The following is an 11,731-nucleotide window of genomic DNA, read 5'->3' on the forward strand; positions in this document are numbered from 1 at the left end:
TGCATCGAGGATTGTTAGAAGAAAATTTTAAGGTAATATGTATAAATTATTTGATATGCATACTAATTTTAGATGGATTTTAAGTGTTACCGATAAATATTTCATATATACGTATATTCATTTTTATTGTTATGGCAGACATGTTAAGGGCCCCGAGTTCTAGTCTCGCCCCGGGCCCCCAAAATCTCAAGACCGGCCCTGCCCTAGTGTAAATTTCAAAGCTGAGGGTACCCCAACTTTTCAGCTTCCAGCTTTTTCACATCAGTTTTTTTACAACAATTTTTCCACAGCAGCTTTTTCAGAATCTACAGCTCAACCAAACACAGCCTTAGGATACCATACTTTTGCGTGACAGCCGATGCTTGCGAGAAATAACTGCTAACGATTGACGGGCGCTTTAGCCCGGTGCCTCCATCGGCTAAAAAACAAGGACCCATCGCCTCGCAGCCACATCCTCGCCGGCGATTTGGTCAGTACATCACCATGGACGGCAGTTGACGTCGGGCGCCGGTGACGCCCACCGCGTCCGAGTTTTTCCACGCGCACCGCGACGATTGACACCACCGCCCAGTTAGTCTTGTCCACGCAACGTTCCTTTTTTACCAGTTTACGGCCTCGCGCCTCGTTTTTCTCTGCTTCCCAAAACGCGTCTTGCTCTACACCTAGCAGACAAGCGCAAGAAACCTCCCTTGGTCGCTCTCGCTCACTACCCGCCCCCCCGTACCGCGTCCCGGCCACGTCCCTTCCGCCCCGATGTCGCCGGACCTGCCGAAACCAGGCAGCTGCCACGGCAGCGACGACGACGACGACTGCCCCTCTCCTCCATCCTCCGATGGCAACCGGCACCTGGTCACCCCGCTCGTGGTCACCGCGTTCGTCCTCGTCTTCCTGTCTCTCGTGTCCCTGTCCATCTACTGCTTCATCCGTCGCAGGAGGCGCCAGAGCCGGCAGCAGTCCCTTCTCGCCGCCGGGGCTGCCAACCCCGCCGCCCAAGGCGACGGCCCCGCCCCCGAGATGGCTGGCGCCGCGACCGCGACCGACGTCGAAGGAGGCGCAGCTCCGGATCCAGAGGATGAAGAGGTCGTGCACCACGCGTGGCACATCCGCACCGTGGGGCTCGACGAGGCGGCGATCGAGTCCATCGCGCTCACGCGGTACCGCGTCGGCGCGGGGACGCTGGGCGGCGCCGCCGACTGCTCCGTCTGCCTCGGCGAGTTCCTGGACGGCGAGCTCCTCCGGCTGCTCCCCAAGTGCGGCCACGCGTTCCACGTCCCCTGCATCGGCACCTGGCTCCGCGCCCACGTCAACTGCCCGCTCTGCCGCGCCGACGTCGTCGTCTTGGACTCGGCGGCCACCGGCGGTTCGGAGCCACCTGCCGACGCTCAGCAAGTTTCTGAAACCTTGAGCCAGGAGCAGCCGGTCCCGGCTCAAGGGCAGAACGAGCAGCAAGAGCTGCGCGTACAGATCGATCGGCGCTGCCGGTCGAGGTCGCCGGAGCCACAGCGCAGGAGGACCGAGAATTTTCGCCGCGTAGCTTCCATGGACTCGTCGGTGGTGTCCGTCGGGGCCGGGCTGGTTCTGGAAGACAAGCGGAGCAGTACAGAAGACCAGGGGGACGGCGAGGTGCCATCGGGCTCTGGACGTTTGCGGTATTTGTCCGGCGGTGGTCGGCGGTCTCGCCTCTCGGGACATCGCCGCATCAGCAGCTCCATGCTTCCGTCTTGACCGCCAGGAAATATTCCATGGGTCGCGTGAGCCCGTAGGTTCTTGAGATTGAGCAGTGCCAGTGCTATAGTCGTGTACACAAGTTGCAAACTCAAAATGCCCGGTTACATGTCAGATATAGCCGAATCATGTGTGAAATTCAGATGTAATGTCGGAACTCTGTTTTTTCAAAGAGACTGATGGTCTGCTGCCACAGTTTCATAGTCGTCTATGGTATTGCTCACTGAAGCTGAGAGCAACTCTAGCAGACCCCGCACCCCGCCGGTCTGCAAAACGCATTTGCAGTTTGCACAAAATGACCTTTGCAGGCCGACGCAGACGGCCACAGATGCAGACCCTTCAAACGGATCCGTATAAAAGTATATTCGTGGAATATGTTTTTTTACGGGTCGGCTTTACGGGGTCTCCTCTTTGTGGCGCTGCATCTCGCATCTCATCGGCCCGCAAATATCAAATCCAATACAACAATCAAAAGCAAACTAAATTATTCAAATCAAACATAATACAATAATCATTCACATTACAAATAATTATTCAAATCACCGTAGCAAAATTAAATAATGCAATACAAAACTTGTCATGAATACAAATACAAATGAATACAAAAATTAATCACTGTCCAGCCCTTTGCCAATGGTGCTCAATGAGATCCTCGTGAAGTTGAAAGTGTGTGTTTGCATTTTCAATCTCCTTATATGTCTGAAGAAAAGCTCTAATGCGATTAGGGTCTCTAGCTGGTTTGACACGGCTACTCACATTGTCATAGAAGAATTCCAAGTTCTTTTCTTTCTCATCTTCAAGAATAATATTGTGCAGGATAACACATCATGTCATGATATTTTTTAAGGTTTTCTTATCCCAAAAAAGAGCAGGACCACGGACAATAGCAAACCTCGATTGCAAAACACCGAATGCACTTTCAATGTCTTTTCGGGCTGCCTCTTGCACCCTTGCAAATTCACACTATTTTTTAGTTTTGGGTTCTTTAATGCTTTTGACAAATGTGCACCAATGAGGGTATATCATCTGCAAGATAGTACCCTTTTGTGTATTCATGCACATTGATAGTGTAGTTGCAAGCAGGAGCATCACCACTAGCAAGCCTAGCAAACAAATGAGACCGTTGCAACACATTGATATCATTGAGAGTGCCCGACATACCAAAAAAGCAATGCCAAATTCATAAATCGTCGGATGCTACGGCCTCTAACACAATTGTTGCATCACGAGACTTGCTACAATACATTCATTGCCATGCCTTGGGGCAATTTTTCCAACTCCAATGCATACAATCAATGCTACCTAGCATGCCAGACCAACCTCTCCTTTCATTAGATGCCATTAATTTCTTTGTGTCATCTTCTGTGACGCCCCCGATTTGACCGTACACTAATCATACACGCAAACGTGTACAATCAAGATCAGGGACTCACGGGAAGATATCCCAGCACAACTCTACAAATAAAATAAGTCATACAAGCATCATATTACAAGCCAGGGGCCTCGAGGGCTCGAATACAAGAGCTTGATCATAGACGAGTCAGCGGAAGCAACAATATTTGAGTACAGACATAAGTTAAACAAGTTTGCCTTAAGAAGGCTAGCACAAACTGGGATACAGATCGAAAGAGGCGCATGCCTCCTGCCTGGGATCCTCCTAAACTACTCCAGGTCGTCGTTAGTGGCCTACACGTAGTAGTAGGCACCTCCAGAGTAGTAGGAGTCGTCGTCAACGGTGGCGTCTGGCTCCTGGGCTCCATCGTCTGGTCGCAGAAATCGGGTATAGGAAAGGGGAAAAGGGGGGAGCAAAGCAACCGTGAGTACTCATCCAAAGTACTCGCAAGCAAGGAGCTACACTACATATGTATGCATTGGTGTTAAATGGAAAAGGGGTAACATATGTGGACTGAACTGCAGAATGCCGGAATAAGAGGGGGATAGCTAGTCCTATCGAAGACTACGCTTCTGGTAACCTCCATCTTGCAGCATGTAGAAAAGAGTAGAAGGTAAGTTCACCAAGTAGCATCGCATAGCATAATCCTACCCGGCGATCCTCTCCTCGTCGCCCTGTGAGAGAGCGATCACCGGTTGTATCTGGCACTTGGAAGGGTGTGTTTTATTAAGTATCATGTTCTAGTTGTCATAAGGTCAAGGTACAACTCCAAGTCATCCTGTTACCGAAGATTACAGCTATTCGAATAGATTAACTTCCCTGCAGGGGTGCACCACATTTCCCAACACGCTCGATCCCCTTTGTCCGGACACACTTTCCTGGGTCATGCCCGGCCTCGGAAGATCAACACGTCGCAGCCCTACCTAGGCACAACAGAGAGGTCAGCACGCCGGTCTAAATCATATGGCGCAGGGGTCTGGGCCCATCGCCCTTTGCACACCTGCACGTTGCGAACGCGGCCGGAAGCAGAACTAGCCCCCTTAATACAAGAGCAGGCTTACGGTCCAATCCGGCGCGCGCCGCTCAGTCGCTGACGTCACGAAGGCTTCGGCTGACACCACGATGTCGAGTGCCCATAACTGTCCCCGCGTAGATGGTTAGTGCATATAGGCCAGTGGCCAGACTCAGATCAAATACCAAGATCTCGTTAAACGTGTTATCTTGAAATAACCGCGAACGCCGACCAGGGCCAGGCCCACCTTTCTCCTAGGTGGTCTCAACCTACCCTGTCGCTCCGCCACAAAGTAACAGTCGGGGGCCGTCGGGACCTGATACGTCTCCAACGTATCTATAATTTTTGATTGCTCCATGCTATATTATCTACTGTTTTGGGCAATATTGGGCTTTATTATCCATTTTTATATTATTTTTAGGACTAACCTATTAACCGGAGGCCCAACCCAGATTTGCTGTTTTATGTCTATTTCAGTGTTTCGAAGAAAAGGAATATCAAACGGAGTCGAAACGGAACGAAATCAACTGGAGAAGTTATTTTTGGAAGGAAACACACCCGATGGACTTGGACCCCACGTCAGAAGATACGGGAGCTGCCCACGAGGGTGGGGGCGCCCCCCCTGCCTAGGGCGTGCCCCCCTGCCTCGTGGGGCCCCCGTGGCTCCCCTGACGTGCTTCTTCTGCCTATATATATCGTCTCACCCTAAAACTTTCAGAACACAACATAGATCGGGAGTTTCGCCGCCAGAATCCTTCGTAGCCACCGAAAACCAATCTAGACCCGTTCCGGCACCCTGCCGGAGGGGGCAATCCTTCTCCAGTGGCTATCTTCATCATCCCGGTGCTCCCCATGACGAGGAGGGAGTAGTTCTCCCTCGGGGCTGAGGGTATGTACTAGTAGCTATGTGTTTGATCTCTCTCTCTCTCTCTCTCGTGTTCTTGATTTGGCACAATCTTGATGTATCGCGAGCTTTGCTATTATATTTGGATCCTATGATGTTTCTTCCCCCCTCTACTCTCTTGTAATGAATCGAGTTTCCCCTTTGAAGTAATCTTATCGGATTGAGTCTTTAAAGATTTGAGAACACTTGATGTATGTCTTGCCGTGGATATCTGTGGTGACAATGGGATATCACGTGATTCACTTGATGTATGTTTTGATGTGGGTTCCGCCCATGAACCTATGCATAGGGGTTGGCACACGTTTTCGTCGTGATTCTCCGGTAGGAACTTTGGGGCCCTCTTTGAGGTTCTATGTGTTGGTTGAATAGATGAATCTGAGATTGTGTGATGCATATCGTATAATCATACCCACGGATACTTGAGGTGACATTGGAGTATCTAGGTGACATTAGGGTTTTGGTTGATTTGTGTCTTAAGGTGTTATTCTAGTACGAACTTTAGGGCTGTTTGTGACACCTATAGGAATAGCCCAACGGATTGATTGGAAAGAATAACTTTGAGGTGGTTTCGTACCCTACCATAATCTCTTCATTCGTTCTCCGCTATTAGTGACTTTGGAGTGACTCTTTGTTGCATGTTGAGGGATAGTTATGTGATCCAATTATGTTAGTATTGTTGAGAGGACTTGCACTAGTAAAAGTATGAACCCCATGCCTTGTTTCCTATCATTGCAATACCGTTTACGCTCACTTTTATCACTTATTACCTTGCTGTTTTTATATTTTCATATTACAAATACCTTTATCTACCATCCATATACCACTTGTTTCACTATCTCTTCGCCGAACTAGTGCACCTATACAATTTACCATTATATTGGGTGTGTTGGGGACACAAGAGACTCTTTGTTATTTGGTTGCAGGGTTGCTTGATAGAGACCATCTTCATCCTACGCCTCCTACGGATTGATAAACCTTAGGTCATCCACTTGAGGGAAATTTGCTACTGTCCTACAAACCTCTACACTTGGAGTCCCAACAACGTCTACAAGAAGAAGGTTGTGTAGTAGACATCAAGCTCTTTTCTGGCGCCGTTGCCGGGGAGGTGAGTGCTTGAAGGTATATCTTTAGATCTTGCAATCGAGTCTTTTAGTTTCTTGTTTTATCACTAGTTTAGTTTATAAAAGAAAACTATAAAAAATGGAATTAAGTTTGTCTCATACGCTTCATCTTTTTAATATCTTTCGTGAGTATGATGGAAAGGATAATTGTGCTCAAGTGCTAGAAGAAGAAATCTATAAAATGTTTGGCACTAAATCTTTGAATGATGAGCATGATTGCAATATTGTTAGTACGAATTCTTTGAATATCCATGATGCTAATGATGATTGCACTAGTTATGATGAAAATGTCTCATATAAACATGTCAATTTTTGTGGAGTGCATTGGGTTTGTAAGTACACACCAAATAGGGAAGACAGATATTGCAAGAAGCATAAGTACTTAGAAACCAAATTGTTGCAAGAAGAGCTAGATGAATGTGCTGAAAATTTAAATTATCTTGGCTGTACTTGTGGACTTTGCAATGAAAGTGGTCATTTAGCTATCCGATGCAAATTGTTTCATGATCTAATTGTGTCCAAAAATTGTGATGACTTGATCTCCCTTGCACATTATAATGAACTTAGTTTGCTTATGGGTTATGAAGAAATGAAACGTTTAACTAATGATCTTCCAGAATTTGCCCGTTACAAACTTCTTGGCTTTGATCTAGAAGAAATTTATATGTATTGTGCGGTGAACTGTATTGAAAATCCTTATATTGCCAATTACATAAATAAAAGAAAACAAATAGAGGATGAAGAGAATACTAATGAAAGGGAAGAGACTTCCCAATATCCTCCTATTATTTCTTATGATGAATCAGGTAACGAGGAGGATCCTTTTATTCAACCAATCTCATTAATAATGAGCTCCAAAAAGAGGATTGAACTCACACATGATGTGGTAAAGAAGAAGAAAAGAAAAAGGAAGAGAGGTAAAAAGGTATCTCTCCCAAATAAAGTTGCTCCTATTATTGTTGTGCCTCATGAAAATGAAGATGATACACTTGATGATGATCTCGTTATGCCTATTGCTTGTTGTGATGATTATGATTGGGAAGATAACGATACTTCTTATGATCTTGAAAATCTTTTTGGCACTTGCTTGGAAGAATATAATAATTGCTATACTATTGGTGCTATCCATGCTATTAATGATGAGAGTGATTATGCTTATGATACGAAAAGGCCCAAGTTTGGGGAAGCTATGTTTGATGAGGATGACATATTTGAGAATATATTTGCTGCAATTAATGTTTGTCCCAAGCTTGGGGATGCTATGTTTAATAATGATGATATTTTTAGCCTTCCATGTTTTGATATGCAAAGTGATTATGATGAGAACAAAGTTGCTACTTATGATGATTATTGTGAAGATACTTATGCTATAAAAGTAGTGAGGATTATATTTATAAAACTTGTCACGATTATGATTACCCCTTGTCTGAACATTACTCTTTTAATGTGGAAACAATTTATAGTATCCAAGTCTCTTACGATACTTCCACTATCCCGAATGAGAAGAATTTTGCTTATATAGAGAGTAATAAAATTTCTATGCTTGTAGATCATGAAAACAATGCTTTAGGTGCTGGTTATATTGTTGAATTCATTCATGATGCTACTTAAAATTATTATGAGGGAGGAACATATGCTTGTAGGAATTGCAATAATATCAAGTTTCCTCTCTATGTGCTTAAAATTTCGAAGTTATGCTTGTTTTGCCCTCCTATGCTAGTTGATTATTGCTCCCATAAGTTGTTTGTTCACAAAATACCTATGCATAGGAAGTGGGTTATACTTAAATGTGCTAGTAATATTCTTCATGATGCTCTCTTTATATTTCAATTCTTATCCTTTATGTGAGCATCATTGAAATCATCATGCCTAGCTAGGGGCGTTAAAAGATAGCGCTTGTTGGGAGGCAACCCAACTTTATTTTTGTTCCTGTTTAGTAATAAATAATTCATCTAGCCTCTGTTTAGATGTGGTTTTATGCTTTTAATTAGTGTTTGTGCCAAGTATAACCTTTGGGAAGACTTGGGGAAAGTCTTGTTGATCATGCTGTAAAAAACAGAAACTTTAGCGCTCACGAGAACTGCTGCCATTTTTATTTGGAGAGTGCTATTTAGTTAATTATTTTTGCATATGATTAATAGATAAATTCCTCAGGTACAGCAATGTATTTGAGAATTTTATGAGTTCCAAAAGTATACGTTTGATCCAGATTACTACAGACTGTTCTGTTTTTGACAGATTCTGTTTTGCGTGTGTTGTTTGCTTATTTTGATGAATCTATGGCTAGTAAAATAGTTTATAAACCATAGAGAAGTTGGAATACAGTAGGTTTAACACCAATATAAATAAAGAATGAGTTCATTACAGTACCTTTAAGTGGTGATTTACTTTCTTATACTAACGGAGCTTACGAGTTTTCTACTTTAAGTTTTGTGTTGTGAAGTTTTCAAGTTTTGGGTAAAGATTCGATGGACTATGGAACAAGGAGTGGAAAGAACCTAAGCTTGGGGATGCCCATGGCACCCCAAGGTAAAATTCAAGGACAACCAAGAGCCTAAGCTTGGGGATGCCCCGGAAGGCATCCCCTCTTTCGTCTTCGTTCATCGGTAACTTTACTTGGAGCTATATTTTTATTCGCCACATGATATGTGTTTTGCTTGGAGCGTCAATTTATTTTGTTAGGATTTGCTTGCTGTTATTTAGAATAATGTTTTGCATCTTTTATTTCAATAAAAGTGGCATTGATATCCTTTACTATGCCTATGTTACAAGTATACATGTCACTGTTTGAAAACAGAAAGTTTACCGCTGTTGCAATAATTCCCTAGAAAAGTTAGAATGTGATAAAATGTTGAAACCTTTTGAATATTAATATTTGATAAATTTACTACAGGGGGAATTTTCTTTCATAATTTTTGGAGCTAGGGAAGTATGGATGTTGCAGCATTCTTTACAGACTATAATGTTTAGGCAGATTGCTGTTATGTTTGCATTGTTTGCATATGTTTGCTTATTTAATGATTCTATTTGAGGATAGGACTATTAAATATGCAGAGGCATTTAGTATGCAATGTTGAATAATAATTTTAGTGATTTGCTACAGTAGAGTATGATAAGGTTTTTGCAATGGTTTATACTAACTTATCTCACGAGTCCTTGTTGAGTTTTGTGTGGATGAAGCTTTTGAGATTTAGGGAGATCGTGATATGAGAGGAATTAAGTAGACACAAAAGCTCAAGCTTGGGGATACCCAAGGAATCCCAAGATAATATTTCAAGAAGTCTCAAGCATCTAAGCTTGGGTATGCCCCGGTTGGCATCCCACCTTTCTTCTTCAACAATTATCGGTTAGTATCGGTTGATCCTAAGTTTATGCTTCTTCACATGATGTTTGCTATTCTTAGATGTCATTTTATTTTGCTTTGCCTGCTGTTTGAATAAAATACCAAGATCTGAAATTATTAAATGTTAGAGAGTCTTCACATAGTCGCATAATTATTCGACTACTCATTGATCTTCACTTAAATCTTTCGGAGTAGTTTGTCATTTGCTCTAGTGCTTCACTTATATCTTTTAGAGCATGGTGGTAGTTTTATTTTGAAGAAATAGATGAACTCTCATGCTTCACTTAGATTATTTTTAGAGTCTTAAATAGCATGGTAATTTGCTTAAAATCCTAATATGCTAGGCATCCAAGAATAGTAAAAACTTTCATATAGAGTATTGAATACTAAGAGAAGTTTGATGCTTGATGATTGTTTTGAGATATGAGGATGGTAATATTAGAGTCATGCTGGTTGAGTAGTTGTGAATTTGAGAAATACTTGTGTTGAAGTTTGTGATTCCCGTAGCATGCACGTATGGTGAACCGTTATGTTATGAAGTCGGAGTATGATTTATTTATTGATTGCCTTCCTTATGAGTGGCGGTCGGGGACGAGCGATGGTCTTTTCCTACCAATCTATCCCCCTAGGAGCATGCGCGTAGTACTTTGTTTCGATAACTAATAGATTTTTGCAATAAGTATGTGAGTTCTTTATGACTAATGTTGAGTCCATGGATTATACGCACTCTCACCCTTCCACCATTGTTAGCCTCTCTAGTACCGCGCAACTTTCGCCGGTACCATAAACCCACCATATACCTTCCTCAAAACAGCCACAATACCTACCTATTATGGCATTTCCATAGCCATTCCGAGATATATTGCCATGTAACTTTCCACCATTCTGTTTATCATGACACATTCATCATTGTCATATTGCATATCCCGGTACACCGCCGGAGGCATTCATATAGAGTCATATTTTGTTCTAAGTATCGAGTTGTAATTGTTGAGTTGTAAGAAAATAAAAGTGTGATGATCATCATTATTAGAGCATTGTCCCAGTGAGGAAAGAATGATGGAGACTATGATTCCCCCACAAGTTGGGATGAGACTTCGGACAAAAATAAATAAATAAAAGAGGCCAAAGAAGCCCAAATAAAAAAAGAAAAGAGGCCATAAAAAAGAGAAGGCCCAAATAAAAAAATAAAAAAAATGAGAGAAAAAGAGAGAAGGGGCAATGCTACTATCCTTTTACCACACTTGTGCTTCAAAGTAGCACCATGATCTTCGTAATAGAGAGTCTCCTATGTTGTCAGTTTCATATACTAGTGGGAATCTTTCATTATAGAACTTGGCTTGTATATTCCAATGATGGGCTTCCTCAAAATGCCCTAGGTCTTCGTGAGCAAGCGATTTGGATGCACACCCACTTAGTTTCTTTTGTTGAGCTTTCATACACTTATAGCTCTAGTGCATCCGTTGCATGACAATCCCTACTCACTCACATTGATATCTATTGATGGGCATCTCCATAGCCCGTTGATACGCCTAGTCGATGTGAGACTATCTTCTCCCTTTTTGTCTTCTCCACAAGCACCATTCTATTCCACCTATAGTGCTATATCCATGGCTCACGCTCATGTATTGCGTGAAGATTGAAAAAGTTTGAGAACATCAAAAGTATGAAACAATTGCTTGGCATCGGGGTTGTGCATGATTTAAATATGTTGTGTGGTGAAGACGGAGCATAGCCAGACTATATGATTTTCTAGGGATAACTTTCTTTGGCCATGTTATTTTCAGAAGACATAATTGCTTAGTTAGTATGCTTGAAGTATTATTATTTTTATGTCAATATGAACTTTTGTCTTGAATCTTATGGATCTGAATATTCATACCACAATTAAGAAGAATTACATTGAAATTATGCCAAGTAGCACTCCGCATCAAAAATTCTGTTTTTATCATTTACCTACTCGAGGACGAGCAGGAATTAAGCTTGGGGATGCTTGATACGTCTCCAACGTATCTATAATTTTTGATTGCTCCATGCTATATTATCTACTGTTTTGGGCAATATTGGGCTTTATTATCCACTTTTATATTATTTTTGGGACTAACCTATTAACCGGAGGCCCAGCCCAGATTTGCTGTTTTATGCCTATTTCAGTGTTTCGAAGAAAAGGAATATTAAACGGAGTCGAAACGGAACGAAATCTACTGGAGAAGTTATTTTTGGAAGGAAACAC

General features: G+C 42.7%; 1 protein-coding gene across 1 annotated transcript; it reads left to right on the plus strand.

Annotated features, from left to right (window-relative positions):
* Nucleotides 1-627: 627 nt before the first annotated feature.
* LOC125521406 (uncharacterized) lies at nt 628-1,964 on the plus strand. Its single transcript, XM_048686463.2, has one exon. It carries the CDS (start codon nt 754-756, stop codon nt 1,723-1,725), a length of 972 nt encoding a protein of 323 aa, XP_048542420.2. The 5' UTR covers nt 628-753; the 3' UTR covers nt 1,726-1,964.
* Nucleotides 1,965-11,731: the final 9,767 nt, after the last annotated feature.

The sequence above is a fragment of the Triticum urartu genome, chromosome 7A, assembly GCF_056163025.1.
Source record: "Triticum urartu cultivar PI428250 chromosome 7A, HENAU_Tu73, whole genome shotgun sequence".
Lineage (NCBI taxonomy): Eukaryota > Viridiplantae > Streptophyta > Magnoliopsida > Poales > Poaceae > Triticum > Triticum urartu.

What these genes read in the sequence shown, in the direction of transcription:
- LOC125521406 (XM_048686463.2), top strand. Translation starts at nt 754, where the DNA reads ATGTCGCCGGACCTGCCGAAACCAGGCAGCTGCCACGGCAGCGACGAC.